The sequence below is a fragment of the Micropterus dolomieu genome, linkage group LG17 (genome assembly GCF_021292245.1).
Source record: "Micropterus dolomieu isolate WLL.071019.BEF.003 ecotype Adirondacks linkage group LG17, ASM2129224v1, whole genome shotgun sequence".
In the NCBI taxonomy this organism is placed as follows: Eukaryota; Metazoa; Chordata; class Actinopteri; order Centrarchiformes; family Centrarchidae; genus Micropterus; species Micropterus dolomieu.
In genome coordinates this window covers 34,527,660-34,547,617 of record NC_060166.1, presented here as the reverse complement: position 1 = coordinate 34,547,617, position 19,958 = coordinate 34,527,660, and the positions used below count along the sequence as shown (strand labels likewise).

The window sequence follows — 19,958 nt, the reverse complement described above, 5'->3', positions numbered from 1 at the left end:
TAATCTTCAAAAATGCAGATTAGAGCTAAAATATATGGTAAATTAATAATTTGATTTAACAGAAAAATACCATAACATATTTTTTGTTCATTAAATTAAATTATTATTAATTATTGTTCATTAATTTACTCACTGCATAAGAATGTAACCTAAACATATCACCTGCAAAATTGCAGTTAGAGAATTACTTCATGTTGTTATCTAGTACAACATAACTTTTCTTCATGTAGGTGTATTTGGCTACATCTTTACCAATTTTCACACATGTTCTAATGATTTATATTTCACATAAGAACATATAAAGGAAAAGACAAAACAGCTGGAATATAAATAAAAATGTGTTATTAATTTTCAGCTAAAACATTCTAAGGCAAAATACCTAATCTTTTTTTCACTGCTTGAAGAAGTATCTACTTTACTTAAAACAAAAACACAAGGAAATTTATTATGTCTGAATGCCTTCTTGCACGCACTGCTTCCATTACTCTTTAACATAACATCATGGATTGCTTCATTGATCATGTTTTCTATTATATTTTGACAAACTCAATACTTCTATTGTGAGGCCATTTGTTATAAAAACTGGCCAGTGATCAGTCAGCGCTCCTGCTCTGAGGCTCTTGATTATCTCCGGGTTCAGACATGGTTCAGTCCATCAGCATGGAGGGCAGTGAGATGTTGTGTCCCTGTTTGTCCACCGGGGGTCTCTATTGCTTTGTGCTGCTTCAGCTCGATCAGGCTCCCTCTCACTCTTTGAACAGACCCCGCTCCTCGTCTGTCTTGTCAGGTTTTACTTTTCTCCGAGACTTTTGCTGTTAACTGTTTGTGCTTTTTATCTTGTTTTCACCTCCCCGAACATTACTCACTTTCCCTACATTTCATACATCTGTATTTCTGTTCATCACTTCCGCTCCTTTCTTTTCCATTGCTATCTTTTCTTCATTTCATTCCTCCCTCCTCTTCCTCTCTGACTTCCACGCTTGTCAACTCACACCCCCTCCGGCCTTTGCTGTGGCGCCTCACAGAAGCGATCAGGACAGATGGTCTCAGATGATTTCCGGGCCCTACTCATTTCTACAGGAAACAGCCTGGTACTGCTGCTGGCATGACGCTCTCACGGGGTGTCTGCAGGTCCAAGAATATCCTAATTCACTTTAGTTTGCTAAATTCAAAGTCTGCATATGGTAGAGTTTTGACACCATGTTCTGAATCCAGTTAAAGATGGTATGGTTTTGTCTCCCATCATCCTAATTTTCCAGTTAGAAATGTACCCATTCATGATAATGGCTGGATAATCGCTATACTTTTTGAATAACCAAAATGTTTCTGAGTATTGTTTGCATATTCTTTGATAACATATTCCCTCAAATCCTAATTTTTATAATCGGATCATAATCTTTTCACATTCCCCAAAGTAAAATCATCACTTTGATCATATGTTGAGTTTTTAGGACATTTTGGTGTGAGTACATGGAATATCTTAAATCTGACTTGACACCTGCAGAAACCCCGCTTTCTCGCCCTCATCGTCTTGCTGTTTGTCTTATTTTGTCACATCTGTGTCGCTTCTGCACTTGCTGCACTTCTGCCCTAGTGAGTGATAGGCTACTGTCTGAATGTAATTTTTCATATAGACCATTGAAACTTATTGTCCTCTGTGCCCTCATGTCTGCATTTCCCATTGATATTAACCAGTGACCATGTTATGTATGTATATGCCTGTATGAAATATAAAATATTAGGACCCTGATCACCCTGATTCATGGTGGTGCTGATGTTTTATACACTTTGTAGTATTATATGTCACACTCAGTCTGTCTGCGTCTGCGTGTCGGAGCACAAAGTGCTGTCTCTCCTGGGTTAACCTGTTGTTTCTCGGTTGCCAGGGCGACAGCGAGTTTAATCGCATCATGGGCATAGTGGACCCCAACGGCAGCGGCGCCGTCACCTTCCAGGCCTTCATTGACTTCATGTCCAGGGAAACGACTGACACGGACACAGCAGACCAGGTCATCGCCTCCTTCAAGATCCTGGCTGCTGATAAGGTAAGTGTTTCTGTGCATACAGTGATTATGTGTTTTATCGTGCAGAATGATGTCAACGATTATTTAATTTTCACAATTTTTAATGTACAAGTAAAAGAATTCTCTATGGTGTTTTTTAATTAGATTCATATTGAAAATCACATTTACTGCATTAGTTTCATTCTGAAATTAATAATTTGGTCCCCCTTTGTGAAATTGCAATGCCACAGAGAAAACAATAATGGAATATCAGAACCAGAAAAGTTCCAAAACAGTGAAAATAAAAAGGCAATACTCTCACGACAACCAGCTCTTAAAAGCAAAACAAAAGGGCATATACAACCCAGTATTTGATTATGTTTTTTGGGCATTTTGGCCATGCCTTGGAATTTATATTTGAAAGGCAGAATTATTTAAAAGTCATGATCTCAAGTGACTTTTTAAACTCATGCACAGCGTCGCAACACTTTCTCAATGCCAAGTCGTCACATGGACACTTGATCATCACACCTTGCCGTCACTTTTTAACACACTGGGTACCCCTTTTTAGCGTTATTTCTGGACTTTGTGCATTTTTATTGTCGTTAACTGTCTGGTTAGACTTTCAAAATAAAACCGGTGGTCAACAAGGTTTGGTTAGATTTACTGACATTAACCTGACACATAATGCATTAAAAAGCAATGACAAGAGTTCTTGACCAAGCCTCTATATGTGACTACTTGGGAGTGAGAACGGGTTGGCACAGCAACTTATTTATATCCACTACAAAAAGTATTTAATGCATGCTTTCATCTTTCCCCCTGTAAACTGTCTTTGAGTATTTTGAAAAACACTACATAAATTTAAAGTAGTAGTAGTAGTAATTTGAATAAATAATAAAAAAAATGTCTGTTTCTTTTAGAACTTCATCACAGCTGATGAGCTCAGAAGGGAGCTCCCCCCCGACCAGGCGGAGTACTGCATCGCCCGCATGGCTCCCTACACAGGGCCCGACGGCGTCCCGGGAGCCCTCGACTACATGTCCTTCTCCACCGCCCTGTATGGAGAGAGCGACCTGTAGAGGAGAGAGGAAGAGGAGGGCTGGACAGACGAAGGAGGGAGAGGAGGAAGAGGGGAGGGAGGTAGAGAGTTTTTCTGTGTGCAGAGGAGACGCCAGGAAATCGAGCATTTGGAAGAATTTGAGTGGTGGTTGTGAGGTGCCCCTGCGTGTGCCGGTTTAGAAATCATCAGAACTTTTTAAGACTCTGAGTTGATTGAACTTTAGTTAGGTTTGGCCTCTGCCGAATGTTTTCCATCTCCATTATGTCACAAACAGGTTGAGAGTTATCAAGGTCAATTTGTCGTAAAGGTTTATATGAACAGGCATTTCCGGGGGCAGCTGTGGGACAAGGGGACAGTTGCTCTGTAGTGTGGGTCCTTAGCTTCACCCTCTCTGCCTTTGTGGGGTCAAACAGGGGAAGGACATGGGTTAGGTCTTGGGGGGTGGGGGACACAAGCTAATCTGATACTTATGCTAATTTTTGTTTATTTTATTATAATTTTTTCTTCTTGCCAGGGGGGTTCAGGGCGCAAGGCGGGGGGCAGGGCGGTGTGGGGTTTGACGTGGCGACTGGCGAGGTTTGTGTATTAGATCCTAGAGATATATATGCTGAGGAGTAAGGGGGTGGGAGGGGGGGGGGCGTATGATCAACCAGAGATAAAATGACTTAATTACCCATAATTTCCCATGTTGCTGGATAAGGTGACGTGTCTAACCTCAGCTCTTTTCCTCTTCCTGTCTTTGTTTATTTCTTTATTTGTTTATTTTCTGGAGCAGGTGGGTGCTGGGGTGAGGTCTGTTGGGGATGGTGGTCGGTGCGGGTGGGAGGGCGGGGCTCAGCGCTGTACATACTTATTTTTTCAGTGCGAAGAATGACACACACACAGTCCCAGTTGTTGAAAATAATCGATCGCAAGGCTTTCCAGTAGGGCAAAGTAGAGTGACATTTATTAAAAAAAATAAAATGGCAAAACACACAAATGTAAAAGCCAATGATGGTGACACAGAGAGAGCAGTTTCACCAGTGGATAGGTTTGACCTTCCAGGCATCTTTTTTTTCTTTTTTTTTTCTTTTAGCAATGGAAAATACTAATGGAAAAAGTTGTTTGAAGAGATGAAGTTGAGGCTCCTGTCTCTTGTATAAATCCCATGACAGGCAAACACCATAGTTATCCACAAATATTTGCTTCTGTGAAACTATTCTTCTCCTGGGGTGGGCATCAGGTGCTTATTTAAATACAAAAACTATACATTTATATGATAGATAAGACTGTAGTAGTTAGTCCAGTTTTATATACCAGACTCACGCACACATACAGAAATATATACGCGTCATGTCATGGATGCATTTGATTGGCTGAATGAAGGTTCTCGCACTTCCTGGATTTTTAGGGTTATGATGGAAAGATACCCCTGTGACTTTTGGAAAAATGTTGGAAGTAAAAATAAATAAAAAATAAAATAAATGTGCCTATTGGTGGCTACAGCCCTGTCCCTCTCTCTATCTTACTTTCTCCCTACCTCACTCTCCCACTTCTTCCCCCTTCTCTCCCACATCCCTCCATCCCCTCAATTGTCTCTGAAGAAAAGGGAAAGAAAATTTACTGCAAGGAAGGAGGGAGGGGAAATCGGGGAAGAGTCTTCATGTAAACATTCCATCATGTGCAAATAAAAAAATATTGAAACAAAGATATTGTTATGTAAAATAAATAAAAACAACAACAACAAAAAAAAACTATGCAATCATAATGTGTTTAATATCTGAACTGTGGGGAAAGTTATGGGCATCAATCAGGCCCTTTCTGAGAAAGTTCCCTGTCTAAATTAAACAGAGGAAAACAGATTTCTCCAGTGTTTGTTGGCTGTTAGAGGGAGAGGAGGGGGAGGTAGAGGGAGGGGTAGACGGGGAAGGAACTGAGAAGAAAAGACCAGGACCAAAAGCTTGTTTCTTTTTATTATTTTTTTCCTTTCTCTTTTTGTCCCCCTTGCGAGATTGGAGAGAAATGAACTCTGGAATTGTGATTTTCCTTTTTTTGTACTCTTTAATATCAAACCTTATCTGCTGTACTGGAAACTGCAACGCCTTCTGTCTCTAATGATAAGTGAGTTTCACAAAGCACACATAAAAGTTTCCTTACAAAATTCCTCTGCTTGTTTTGATGTCTTTTGTGTGTGTGCGTGTTGAGATCTGCTGTCAATGAAAGGTCTACATGATTGAGACTATAGGCTAGAAAAAAAAAAAAACAATAATCCCTTGAGTTTGATGATGTTTGATGCTACAATGCTAATCTGTAAGCTCATAAAGAAACGTATACATAGTCAAGGTCAACACTTTAACATAAAGACTTCTGGTATAAATAGTGAATTATGATCATTTGCTTTATGCTCAAACGTAGTTCATAGTTCAGTAGTTCATTCTCTCTGAAGCCAACCTGTGATGTTTCATGTCCAGTGAGTTGCACCACTGAACAGAAGAGCAGTTGGTTTGCTTTGGATCTTACGGATTTTATGGACTGGTTTTAGGCACGAGGAACGTAAATGGGCAGTACCTTTTGGAGAGGTGAGAACACTGTAACTCCGACCTGCTTTTACGCGCGCTGGTTGGAACAACTCGAGACTACTAAACAACACGAGAAGCTCGGTGACGTCGGAAGAAGTTGCGTCGAACTCGTGACCCGGTCTTGATTTAGATTCTTTGTCATCATCCACAACAACTGCAGACTGGCAGTGGCCGCTCCGCGCGCACTGCGGCGCTTTGCAACCTCGGAACGACGGCGAGCTGGGTGCGCGCGGCCGCTACTCATCTGGTCCGCTGTGGCAGGAATGATGGTCGCGCTCACCTTCACCTGCCGCGCGCTGCTCGTCTTCCTGCTCTCCGAGTCGGTTCAGACCGACACAACAGCGGTAGGACCTGAACAATAACTTACTAACAAGTAGCCTGTTTACTAAACTAATGAGTCTGTAGCCTACTGGAGGCGGGGTTCGGGAATTTTATCTAGATTTATTTGCCTCTGCTTTAAAGTTTTAAAGGTCGTGTTGAAGCTGTGAATCTTCAATTGTTCGTCTAAAGATGCAAACATGAATGCCACAGGTCAACAATATGTAGTCAACTGTGTAAAGTTGAAAACCAGCTGAGTAAAAGAACAAGATAAAGTTGTCTACAGAACTGCTCCATTAAGTACAGCATCGTTTAAACTGAGTGAAAACAAAGCAAACCAAAGTCCAGACCCTTCTCTAAGTACTTAAACCTTCCAGGATGAACAAGATAAAGATACTTATTAGCACTAGCCTACACTTTTCAGTTTCAGTTTCTAAATAACCAAAACAATCCCTCAGTTTCCAAACTGGAAAAAGTGTGTGTGGTGGTGTCTTTATTTTATTGTAACTGGCTTACTGTTCAGGGTCCATGACCACCAATGGCTACACCACATTGGCTCCAAATTGCCAGGTTTGAGCAACTTTAGCCTGTAATTTTGGTTTAGTCGAACTGAACAGACTTGACAACTCTGTAAAACACAAAACCCAGAACTGTGTAGTTATTTTGGCATTATCAAACAATATTTACTTTTATGATGAAGAGCATAATCTTCATGTTTGATTTGGTAGGAGTCCGTGTGCATGTGTGTGCCTGCGTGCTCCCTTGAGGAACGCAGTAACACCAGCCAGCAAGACTAAACCATAAACACACACATTGCTGCCAGGCAAATATTTAACCTGCTACTCAGGGGATACAGACAGATGTGGGTGTGAGAAAGTGGGAACTGTTGTGAAAAAGAGCCACAGTAATCCTATAATATATTTTAACAGTATGCTATACAAATACAGCTACACTGTGAGTACATGTGGAAATATGATAAATTATGAAAAAGGTAACTAAAGTCAGAGACACTCTATGAACGCCAATAGAATATGGCAGAGGTAACGGGTTAATAAGAAATACACAAAGTACATTGATTGAAAAAAAATAATGGATATCAAATGGATAGCAAAAGTGCCTACATAAATAGTATGTGAATATTATGGGGATGCATCTAATTTCACAGTTTAAGACCAGAGATATAGCTTGCAATTTTTCCACAAAAAAAACAACAAAAAGTAAAAACATACCATAACACATATTAAATGATTAAGGTTTTGCACACTTTAACCTTACATTACTGTAAATAATTGTCCAAAGCTGCTAGATTAATAATTCTGTTTTTATAGCTTTCAAGAAGCCTTCAGTTTCTTTTCATTTCAATGAGACAGAAATGTCTAGATTTGAAGTCACCTACCATCGATAATCCGTCAAATTACCTTTTTAATTTCATGTCTTCGTGTATTTGAGAGCAGGGCTTTGTGGGGAACTGTTCCTTACTGGTGCATTTTATTACTTCTGGAAGATCTGACAGCTTGAGAGTGAAGTTTGCTTTAACTTTTGTGCCATTGTAGAGAAGAGTTATTCTACATGTCCTCCAAACTTAACAACAAAATAGGTTGTTTATACTGTTTTCTGATCTGCAGCCTTTGAAAAGCAGACTGTTACAAAAATTCATGACTGTTGATCTGCCATTACAATGGTTAAGATTTGGGTGTGTTTAGGCACAAACAACCTGGTTATGGTTAGGGAAAGATCTTGGTCATGGTTGAACAAAACACATGTTGGTAGGAAACGGGACGCAAACAGCGGTCTTCCACACAAGCGCTACTGTATATCACCACCGCACTTCTTCTGACTGTGGTCATTGTCAGGTAAACAAAAACATGGATTGTTTTAGGAATTCGAACGAACAACAAGCCTTTACAAGCTACTTAATGGCAAACATTTATAAACAAGAAATCAAATATCTTTACCTTTACAAGCTCACATAAAACAACACCATTGACAACAGAAAATAAAACCAGCCCTTATCACAAAATCACCATCATACCCTAACAATAATACATGGAAAACTGATCATCAGCAGAGTCATCATGAGCACTTTTGATGAGAGCATGAGGTGCTTATTTAAATACAAAAACTATACATTTATGAGAGCATGAGAGATAAAATTTATTTTTCATCATTCTAATGACACACATTGTTGATTGATGCAAACGCTGTCTTTAAGTTATGTTTTTGTCAGTATTCAAGGCTAAATGATAACCACCACTGTAGTAAACTGTAACAACATATCCCCATACTGACATGCTGTCAAAGCCTGATAGGAGCTGTATAGTTGTTTAATAGTAACAACAAAAAGTTAGCTGTGCCCGTGTAGCCCGAGGGGGGACAACAACCCGTAACCCCTTATTTTCTGTTGTCTTTCTACTGGCACTATCTAATAAAGTACCGTACTAAAAAATATTATTTTGTTAAAATGATGAGATGCTCATACTTTACAATGTAGTACGTTAACAATTTTAGCTTTTCAGAAACACCATTTAAGGAAACCTATGGAAAGGCTAGCAAGGAGAAGGTACTGGACATTGTCTAAATTTGACCCCATAATGTTCGCTCACTCATATCTCAATAAAGTCTCTGCAAGTTGACTGTACTTTCACAAACTGAGCCCAGGGGCTTTTTTAAGGGCTGGAAATCAATCTAAAAACTGAGAGGATGCTTTGGAAATGGTCTGCAGTTAATGTAAAGTGCAGGTAATTTGTGGTTAATGGGCTAAAACATACAAAACCACTCGTCTGTTCCTTTAAGGTGCATATAAACTGAGCAGCACAGACACACTCTCTATACCTGCAGGAATATTATAGTCTGATTCTTCATCAGGAGAGTAAATGTGTGTTTGTTTGTCTGTCTCCAATCACAGCGTATGTCATCAGTTCTGAAGGGTGTGTGAAAGTGATGCTTGTACACGCCAACACACGCACACCTCTGAATCCAACGAGATGTTGAAAACATATCATCATCATCATCATCTCTCCGTGTGTGTGTTAATGATAGGTTTAATATATGCTGGTCAGATTAACAGCAGAGAGAGAAAGAGCTGCGTTCACAAGTGAGCGATTCACTCCTCAGCGAGTTCCCGTACAGCAGCACAGGCAGTTTGTTCGGACGCTAAATCTTGACGCTTGGTGTCAACAGGCCTTTCAGCAGCATCAGCGACCCGTTTCCAGGCCAAACATCATGTTTCTCAAAGCTCTGGAGATGAGTTTGTTCTGGAGATGTTTTCTTAAAGCTGCCGGTTGGCAGTATCTGGAATGTGTGAGGCACGAGGAGAAAGTGGTTGCTTGTTCTCGCTTTCTCTGCTGCTCGCTCTCTTCCTGTCGCCTCTCTCTCTTTTTCACTCTCTGCGCACACACTCATGGCATGTCTGAAGTTTTATAGGCCCAAAAACACTGGTGGTAATTGTTTTAACACTGAGGATATTGTAGTTCTACCTGACAGACATGAAATTCATTCTGTCCAACACTTTGCACCTCGGCTCCAGGCCGCCTCTGGTCCGCCCTGCATTCCTCTTCCTCCACTCTTCTATTCCCTCTAAACTCCTTCTAGTCTTCCTCTTCATTTATTCCACCCAGGCTTTCATTCCTTTCTCCATTCTCTCCGCATATCTTTCTCAAGTCCTGTAATTGCAATTCCCCCCCTCAAATCTGTCCATAGCTTTGTCCAGTACGTCCTTTCATATGTCTATTCCTCCATTCTTCCCTTCTTTTGTCAGTTCACTCCTATCATCCTCCTTCTATCCCTGCATTTCTCCACCTATATCCTCCTTTATTTCTCCCTCTTTTTTTATATTCTTAGTAAGCCTTTTCCCTGAATTCATGTCTCTCATTGTAGTTACATTCCTCCCTTTTTTTTTTGTATTTTTCTTCCTCTACTCTTTCCTCAATTTTAATCCCGCTGCAGTCCTCCCACTCATTCCTCTTTCACTTCATCCATCCATTCTTCTGTTATCCTTTCATATTTCTCTTTTTCATGCTCACCCTTCTTTATTCTAGAATAGATGAATACTCTTCTACCTTTTCCCTCTCCTCCATCCTCCATTGCTTTCTCTATTCCTTCCCTCCAGTCTCTATTCCTCCATCTTGGACTTGATGTGTATTTTATATATTCTTTGTTTTATATATTCCTGACGATCACTGACTACTTGTGTTGTGTTGATTACCAATTTTAATCTATTTACTTCTTTTAGCTTTGCTCTACATTCCTCTGTGCTGGTGTGCAAATTTGAATTTCCCCTATGGGGGATCAATAAAGTAACTTCTTATCTTATCTCTCTACTCATTTCCACACTTATTGCTTTATTCCTCTCACCTCCATCCCTTCTTCCATTCCTCCCCTCATTTCCTCTTTGTACATTCCTCTCTACCATCTCTGTTTTTATTTATTTTTTGCTTTTAACATATTACATTTATGCCCAAACTCAACGGGACACAACTGATGATTTAATTTAATTTGTTATTTTACCTGTATGTAGCCTGTGAGAGATTTTCATGTTTACACGGATGCCTTGACAGAAGGAAACTTACATTACTCTTCTTACTATTAGTGATCAGAAAATTCTATACTGTCTCAGCTGTTAGTTGAGTGAGGGCTGCACCCACGTGGTTCTGGGAGGGTCTGGGCAGAAATTATTTTGTGCTTTGCTTGGACTGGCTGCAGCTTTTCAGAAAGTGAAGCTATACTCTCCATGTACTGTTTTAGTTTCACCTCCACCTCCTCCTTCCATCACCACCTTTATTTCACCTCATCTTTCCAAAAAGGCATACTTTGACTTTTTCTCTTTCAAACGGTTGTTTTTTTCCAGATGTAAGTTTGTGACAGGTTTGGTTTTACAGTTTCAGTGAGGAAAGCTAGAAGTGCCAAAAAATATTAAAGGAAGTAGAGAGAAAGTGTCAGACAAGTGTAAAAGATTTATTTTTACACTTCTCTTTCTTGATGTTGTGTTAAAAATATATCAGTAAAATGACCTCTTGTTGGTAATCATCAAAAGGAAATCTCATCAGTATAAAGAAAAAATCAAAAGACCCTGCATTTGAGAAGTGAGTTGAGTTGTGAGGGGCAGAGATGAAATGAGTATGTATACATTTTATATCATATAGCAAATAAATTATGAAATCAATTAATAAATAAATTATGAAACAGCTATGTAATTCCCTTAAAAATATGATTCCCAGTGGATGTAGTAAGTTTGTCGACTTTCAATTCATGAATTGTCAAGTGGATCTGAGTGGTATTGTCATTTGTTTACATCATTATTCTATGTAGTTATTTAGAGCTGTAATTCGTTTTTTAATTATCGATTACTCTGTGATAGTTTTTTCAAATACTTTACTAAATATTTTGTCTTTAAAATATCAGAAAATTAAACGGACTTTTATCCAACCAACAGAGAAGAGAGGTTACATGTTCAGATATTAAACCAAAGGAGATAATAGATAATGCTTAATAGAATTGTTGATCATTGATGAATGAATTGACTAATTGAGACTAGTTTCATTAAACCAGGATTTTTTTTAAATTGTTGATTTCTGCAGTCAAGTTAATATTGATATTAGGGTATAGAGGTCTCATTCACCACTAAATTATGTCAACATTGTTAAACACACCGTGGCAAATTTACTCGTTTGTGTGTGTGTAGAGTGAGTGAAGGGAGGCTGATGGACAAAGAGGTACTGATGAAGAGTGTGTGTGTGTGCTACCTTGTGTGATTTGAGTGTTTTCAGTGAGTCTGTGTGGCAGTGTGACGAATCTTGCGTATATTTTGGAGACGTGTGTGATGCTGAGCTGACAGACTGCTGTCAGGCACATGTAGCAGTAATTTACATCATCATGCTCGCATGACTCTCTTCTCCTTATTTCCTCTCATCTCCTCCCTTTTTGTTTCTTTCCCTCACCGATTTCTTTCCCTGACCGTGTTTCCTGTCTCTCCTCTCCTTTAAATGCCTCGGGCACCTCTTATTTGTTAATTGCTCTCAAGGTGTGCAGCATCTTAAACACCCATATAATGATTAGGCACTTTATTTATTTTTTTACCACGAGTGGTATTTTTTGTAAAAGACCATCTTATACGCAGCACCACCTATCAATACATATAATACAATATATTATGTTTTTATCTTTCATATCCCTGTCTTTGGTCAAAGTTACTCCTTGAACACTAATGCAATAATCCTATCCAGTGGCACCTATGGGTGGCATCTTTTAAAACCCTTACAGCAATGTCAGATGCTCTTGTTATTATATCTTGTTTATATATACTTATATATATAATCTCTGGATTCAGCATCTGGACAAAAAGATGTGAATGGTGTCCTGGAAGGGACAGGCAGTAGTATGAAGAGGACTGACGATACATGTTAAATGACAGTGTGAGGACAAAGTGCAAATCAGATTAAATTATTCTGTGAGGATATAATACAGCATGAGGAGTATTTTGACACATAATTTGCACCAAATTTAACCTTTTTGGAAAGTTAATATCGTTTGAAGGAGGTCAGACAGAAGCAATTTTCTTTGCTAGCATTAAAGCATGAAAGTTATGGAGTATTTTTTATTTCCATTCAAAGTATTTCCCCACATGGCCTTTCTAAGTCTCCATAGTTGAATGTGTGTTTCTAGACTGTTTTTTTATTTGTACCTGTGGTGGTACCCAATAAAATGCAGTGGAGAGGCTGGTAGAGACCAATAATCCTTAGAACTGGAGTCTTCCTCACTTTTGGCAATGTTAGAGTTTGTGTTAGAAGCAATTTACTGAATCTTATGTTATTAAATTCAGCAACTTATAGAAGAGAAAATAACAGCACACTGTATAAAAAGCTATTGGCTAGGTATCAGGGTCCATAAACCTTTTGGTTTCCATAGGCTGGTTAGAGGTTTTAATACATATTTTATATTCCTGCATAGGCTGCTATTTAGTAGCTTGTGAAAATGTTGCTCTGCCTGCTGAGAAGTCCTCTGTGAGGCACAAGGCCAATCACCCTCCTTCTTCCTCCTCCTCTCGCAGTTCCTGAGAGCAGAGACAGAGATGAAGATCTCTTTGCAGGGAAGATGCTGCCATCCTCACCTCAATTAGTGAAGTTTATTCACTCACACTCACTGGTAAAATGCCAGGTGTTTCAGATGTGTTGACACTTGCTGTCCTACTTTCTTTCATTCTGCCTGTTACCTTGTTCTCCCTCACTCCAGTTTTCCAGGTGTGACATTGGAAACCTGACACACCAGCAACCAATTTATTTAGTGTTTGGACAGTGATGGACATTAACAGTATATGTTCCATTATATGCTTAATAGCAGCATATAGTGTAACAATCTGTCAGCTGAGGATCAGGGTACATAAATCTTTTGGAAAGGAAATGTGTTTCCATTGGCTAGTTAAAGGATTTAATAGAGTTATTCCAAAATATATTTTTGTGTGTTGTTAGCCTTTCCTCATCACAGAGAACATGTGGCCCCGCGGTTGTGTCCTGGACTGCCAGAGGGGGCGCCACAGAGCCGTGTGTGGTAGCAACGGCAGGTTGTATAAATCACTGTGTGCCTTCCAGCGGGCGCAGTGCATCAACACACAGCTCCGCCTGGCTCCACAACTACACTGCTCAGGTACACACCTTTACAGCTGCATCGCCACCTGTTGATAACGTGTCCTATGTTGCTCATATGTTGACTGACTGCAGTTCCTGAAGGCATGTTGTATAACTTGAGTTATCTTTTTGTTGCATCAAACAATAAACTGTATAAATCAGGACACTGTATGAGTGAGTTATTAACGGATCAAACCCAATGAAGCTGTAAAAAAAAAAAGAAAAAAAAAGAATATTACTGTAACTTATTTCCATAGTGAACCTACCCATTATAACTACACTACACTACACCCAGACATAAAAGTGTGCTTGCATCCACCTCCAGTGGTTGCAGCATGCTGTGTCCATGCCTAGCCCAGATTAGCACCTTACAATGCACTGTATTGCAAAACTACATCACAGCTGATGTGTAGTTATAAAGTGGAAGTACAAAAGATCACACCAGACTGTCCTCAGAAATCCAACAGACTTGAAACGTTGGACTCACAATGATCAATGCAGCTTTTTCGTTGCCCTTTACATGGTAGTACCTAATTTTGATTAATCCTTTGCACTCTGCTCACTGCACTATTTGTCAATGTCTATATTGTTTTTGTTCATAGTGTGTATATTTGTGTTGTCTACACTGAAGTCTGTGTCTGATTTTATTTGAATTATTGTGATCTTGTATCTTTGTATGAGTAAGCACATCGTGAGCAATGTACAATCCAGAGTCTAATTCCTCGTATGTGTACACATACCTGGCAATAAAAGCTGATTCTCATTCTGAAACTGAGTCAGTCAATTGAACTACTCTACTCAAAAAGACCCCTTATTGTGGAGAGTTCAGCAGAGTCACTGTATGTTTACAGTGAACATCATTCACACTTTCCACCCTCCCTGTCAGTGGGAGCACATGCTGTAACTAATGTCTTGATTTTCCTTTTGTTTTAGATCTGAATCTGTCTAAATGCCAGCTGGCCAGGGCTCAGGCCCTGGAGGCCAGCACCCACAACAGCGGTGGCCATGTTAGCCCAGCTGCTCCCATCTTCGTGCCAGAGTGCCATGTGGACGGTCACTTCCTGCCAGTGCAGTGCTACAACCAGACAGGATACTGCTGGTGTTCCACACCTGATGGCAAACCCGTCAGTGGTACCTCAATCCTCCATCTGATCCCCAACTGCACTGGTCAGATATACTTTTTTCAAGAGTTAAACAAATGGGTGACAAATTAAAGTAAAAACTACCTTTGGCATACATTATGAAAGTGGCTGTGGAACTTATAAACACTATGTGGAGAGGGCTGTCTTACATGTAGCTCCAAAATCTTTAATAGGTGTTTAGTTGGGTATAGATCTGGTTACTGTGAAAGCCATAGCATATGAAAACCATTCAGTGAGCCCTGTATGGAAGCATCTGCATTTGTATGTTTGTTCACTCATTTGTTCCCCTGCTGATGTTTAGGAATAAACAAAGCTACAATTCTGTTGCTTAAAACAAATATTAAAATTTTTTTTTGTGTTTCCACGCTGAGGTGTTCTGTTTCAATATATCATCCCAAACAGATCACATCACCAGGTTGGCTCATACCACTGATGCAGATTCAGCTCTAATCAAAGGTGAGAAAGCAGTTTTACTCCACATTCACAAGGGCAGCATTGTTATCTGCATCCATTATGACAACAGTTTTTTATTCTTCATATTCTCTATGTATTCTTGAACATATACTTGTGCATATACTTGTATATACATTTTTTTCTTGCTTTTCCTGGCATGACACTGGTTGTTTCTCTGCCAGACACACCTACTCTGCATGCCAAGACTCCAAAAATCCCCCCCCTCTATTTTTTCCTCCATTCTCCGCTGATTCATCACACACTTTTCCCCTCTGTCCCGACTGTTTCCTCCCTCATTCGTGTTACCTTCACTCTCTTTTCTTATATTCCAGATGTAGTTGGTGAACCTGGGCCTACACTGGACCCCAGAAAAGCTTCAGGTGACAAACCGAACCTTCTCCAACAAGGGTCCTGTGTTGCACACATAACGGACACTTACCATGACTCACGTCATTTAGTGCTTAAATATAAATCACCGTACTGTAAAGCAGCAGTGAACATATTACCAATATTCTGATGAGGTATATCCAAGCAATTCCAGACACTTAATACTATTGATCATATACTCCAGGTTGTAATTAAGCATGCATTGATTTCTTAGAACAGAATAAGGAACAGTAGGTTGTGCTTTGTCTCCTGTCAGACTGACTTGCTGAGTAGACAAACTCTACAGCCAAAGCATATTCTTGCTAAGCCAATTCCCTACTTAAAATGTACTGCACATTTGCTGCCTCTCACAACTTAACTTAAGTGGATCTTAAAGAAGCTATAATCAATATTTTTATCATATCGTCTCAAATGACAATGTGAAAACAATTTGACAATGTGGAAGGGACCGCTCAGTGTGAAGAAAATACAGAGAATATACACCTGAATCTGCAGCTGCCCTTGGCTTTACGGAGCTTTATAAGGCTAAGTTAGATTTAATTTATGTTAAACTTTCACTGTGGGAATCAATCCTTGGTACTCCTACAGTAGTCATGCTCTGATAAAGTGAAAGGCTTCAGGGCCCCTGCTGCCTCAGCAGGCTTGAAATACTTTAAGCTGCAAGATTTTCAGTCAGTTAAAATCACAAAGTTACAATAAAGAAGAATTTCTTGTCCACCATCACTGAGATGCTGCTGTTTCAACCTAAATTAAATACTGATGTCCATTACGGTCACTTCCCTAACCCCAGGAGCTAATGATTAACCCTTTATTTGTACTAGTTGGGTAGTAAAAGTATAAAGTTAGATCATTGATGTTTAGATTTTCTGTCTTCCATCTTTTCTCATCTAACATCTCCACAAGCAGAAATATTTTTTAAAAATTCAGTAATATTGTCTTATCCAGAGCTGACAGTTCCTCCTTTCTGGGTGACCATACTGATGAACTCTGACCCCAAAGGAAAACGCTCTGTCAGACGTCCCACAGGTAGGCGTCAGTGTGCCTGCTGCTGTGTGAGGGGATTGGGTGACTCAAAACATTGATAAACAGTATATTTTCACTTGGGAAGAAATTTCACGTAAATGACACCAGGTTTTCTTTACTGTTACACAAAGTAAAACATTTACAGTAATAGTTGCATTTTGGAAAACAATCTTACAAACAATATACATTTAAAATGTGTAAAATGTGTATATATGCTTGTTATAATTTGGCATTCTTTGTATGCGAGTGTGTGACTGGCCAGTTTGTAAATAAGTTGCTTTGTTTATACACTCAGTGTAGTTATGCAACTCTACCTTTAACTATGACCTCAATAATAAAAAAAGATAACAAAAATCTTCTTTCTGAGGATTAGTTTAAAGCCAAAACTGTGTGAGTGAAATCTGAATAAGATTTAGGGTAAAGATTTAAATTAAAAAGTAAGTACTATAGTCCTCACAAATATACTGTAGTAATATCCTGTGTGTGTGTGTGTGTATGTGTGTGTGTGTACAGACAGTCCTCAGATGTGTGAGCGTGAGCGAGCGTCGCTGCTCTCTCAGATGCGTTCAGCCAGGCAGGAAGAGCGTTTCATCCCAGAATGCACGCCAGATGGCCGTTACAGCCCCGTGCAGTGTTACGCTGCCGTGGGTTACTGTTGGTGTGTCCGGGTGGATAGCGGCAGGCCACTACCAGGCACCTCTGCAAAGTAATCAATCAATCAGTCTGTTAGTTCTATTGGACTCACATGATTTATAAACTCTTTCTCTTCCTTTACACGTTCCTTTTCCATCTTTTCTTTATTCCCCTAAGCTCTCGTCCCTTTCATTCACCTACCCTCATCTTATTTGTTATTGACTGCTTTAGATAATTTAGGCATGCACAGATATAATTACGCACTGACACACAGAAGCATTTCAACTTGATCATCCAATTTTATACCAATTACTGTCTCTGTTCCCTCAGTGGGTTTCCCTTAAAGGAAACACACAGAACAAATCAGAATAAATTGTGGTTGGACGCTTCTGTTCTCGAGAGGTGTTGTCAGTGTTGTTGATGCTCTGCTGCCCACAAACTCCTGAGAGTAAAGTGTTTTCATGTGATGTTTTTTTTTTTGGTTCACTGGTTTAAGAAAAACTCCCTGAGGTCTTAAAATGTTTGGCCTACTGACGAGCATACGTATATGCTATCTCTGGTTGTAATTAATTTGAAAGTATTTAATTTATCATGCTATTTACCGGGAAAAGAAATTTACTTGTGACCAATTAAATGATTTATTTTGCCTCCTGGCAGATTAATACAAAATTTTAACACCATATTTATGTATAGCATCACATCAACAGAAGAGTCAAACAATATTTGCAGTTGTCAGAAAATCAGGTAGGCTACATTTCTCCACCTATGGGTGCCCACAGGAGGAGTTATAACCATTGACAAACTTATATCTGTTTACAAATACATTATTCTGTGTTATAAACCATTTATTAAATGTGTATATCCTACTTTTAAATGCTAAATAGTGAGGTTAAAGAAAAGTATTACCAGACATGATTAGGTACACCTAGCTAAACCTAACACAGTCTAGCCCTGTGATATTCATAATTCCATGAAGGTTAACATGATTTAAAGAGCTGTGTTGCGAAGGGAGAGACCAGGCCCGATACTATGGCAGTCCAAGCACATTCTCATTCTTCCCCTTTACACATCCCACATACGGTACTGGGCACGGTACCGAGCTGTAAATTTAACTTTATGTCTATAGTTTGGTGTTGAGGTGCTTATAATATTATCTCTACCTCTGTTGTTATAAATGGGTTGGTAAACAATTGACTGCGCCTTTCAGTAAAATGCAATACAAGATATAATATGATGTATTTGGTGGTATTGGTATTTGCTGGCTTTTTTATTTGAGGACTGGCTTTTTAGAAAATAAAGAAGACGTTTAAAAAGGTGCAATATTTGTACTTGTAATGTTGGTTAATTGACAGTTGAGTCTCTGCAGGAATCGCATCCCAGACTGCTCTGGGGCAGAGGAGGCACCAACAGACAGGAGGTACAGGGAAAACCCTCTGCCAGGTAAATATGAGAGTTGCTGTTACACGCTCGGTTATGTGATTGAACATTTTTATCCCAAAAATTTCAAGATATCTGTAAAAATATTTTAGATATTTTCCCTTGTCAGCACAGAAAGTCATCTGAGACAGCAATGTTAACGCCTCATCCTGGTAAATGAATTAATAATTTGTAACGCACAGGGATTTTGTTGTTTGTCCCGACTCCTGAGGAAAGTGATAGAAATAATTTCACTTAAGGGCACTTCGGCAGGTTAGACTGTTGCCATGTGGAGTGGCCAAAGATGTTTTTATCGTTGGACTTACAGTTTCCTCTATTCTGATCTCCCAGGGTGTCCTGGAGCTCGTAAGAAACAGTTCCTACAGAGTCTGATCAGGGTTCTGCAGCTGGAAGCTGAGCATGCTGGGAGTCTGAGTTCCTACCAGTAAGTCTATCTCCTATCTACTGTATACCCCATCAGGAGTAGGGATCAATGCAGTATTGATTAATGAACTCCTGTGAAACTTCAAATGAAGGCTGTGTCCAAGTCACTCCCTATTTACTATAAATTGTCTAAAGTATTGAATGTTCATTTTATAGGAAGTATTGAATGGGTGAACAAGGGAGTGATTTCGCACACAATCCCAGTTTGCCTTTGATTTGTGACTAGGATGCATCCTAAATGCAGCTGGCCTGCGTTTAAATGGCTTTAAGAAAATAAACTCCCTCATGGTTTGTATGCAATGCAGAATGCTTTTGCTATGTAAATGCAAGATCTAGGTTATTGCATTGGGTGACCTTTAACATGTACAATTTGAAAATAAAAATCTAAAATGGGATTACGTGACAAAAGATAAGGGGGAAAAATTGCCAAAATGTGTTACCAGGGTTATATTCCATTTCTGATCATACTTTGATTGACATAAGCAGATCAAAGAATACACCTGACCTGTTGAGTATGTAAAGCTCTGCATTAAATGTACATTAAAGATAAGTAAACAAGTTTTGGTAAATATTTACTATTTTTCACTAGACTTCATTGTATTCAGGTTTGACCTGGGAAACATGTTAAATGTATTTTCTACCTTATAAAACAAGTCGTTGTCTTGAAGTTTTAGATATTGTATCTTTGACCTCTTACGGTCATCCTCTTCTCCTGAAGCACATTACTGCCAACAACCATCGCCACCCTCTACATACTATGTCAGCCCTGTACATGCTCGTAAAACACAACATACTATACAAACAGTAATAATAATAATAATAATCCTTATTTGTAGAGCACTTTTCAAAAACAAGTTACAAAGTGCTTTAACAAGTGTAAAGAATAATACAAAAAAAAG

The 19,958-nt window shown here is 39.3% G+C and overlaps 2 protein-coding genes across 3 annotated transcripts in view; both read left to right on the top strand.

Moving 5' to 3' along the window:
• LOC123985698 (alpha-actinin-4-like) overlaps positions 1-3,565 on the top strand; it is a 55,002-nt gene extending 51,437 nt beyond the window's left edge. For both annotated transcript variants that reach the window (XM_046073477.1, XM_046073478.1), the window contains exons 21-22: positions 1,887-2,045; positions 2,927-3,565. In XM_046073477.1, the coding sequence (XP_045929433.1) occupies positions 1,887-2,045; positions 2,927-3,085 (318 nt within the window). In that variant the 3' untranslated portion in view covers positions 3,086-3,565. The remainder of the gene's footprint in view (positions 1-1,886; positions 2,046-2,926) is intronic.
• Positions 3,566-5,711: 2,146 nt separating this feature from the next.
• The window catches only part of LOC123986650 (SPARC-related modular calcium-binding protein 1-like), a 16,919-nt gene continuing 2,672 nt past the window's right edge, over positions 5,712-19,958 (top strand). Inside the window, exons 1-9 of the mRNA XM_046075028.1 lie at positions 5,712-5,968; positions 13,406-13,580; positions 14,495-14,728; positions 15,106-15,159; positions 15,489-15,536; positions 16,489-16,569; positions 17,080-17,272; positions 18,566-18,639; positions 18,967-19,060. Of these exons, the coding sequence (XP_045930984.1) occupies positions 5,888-5,968; positions 13,406-13,580; positions 14,495-14,728; positions 15,106-15,159; positions 15,489-15,536; positions 16,489-16,569; positions 17,080-17,272; positions 18,566-18,639; positions 18,967-19,060 (1,034 nt within the window). The 5' untranslated portion in view covers positions 5,712-5,887. The remainder of the gene's footprint in view (positions 5,969-13,405; positions 13,581-14,494; positions 14,729-15,105; positions 15,160-15,488; positions 15,537-16,488; positions 16,570-17,079; positions 17,273-18,565; positions 18,640-18,966; positions 19,061-19,958) is intronic.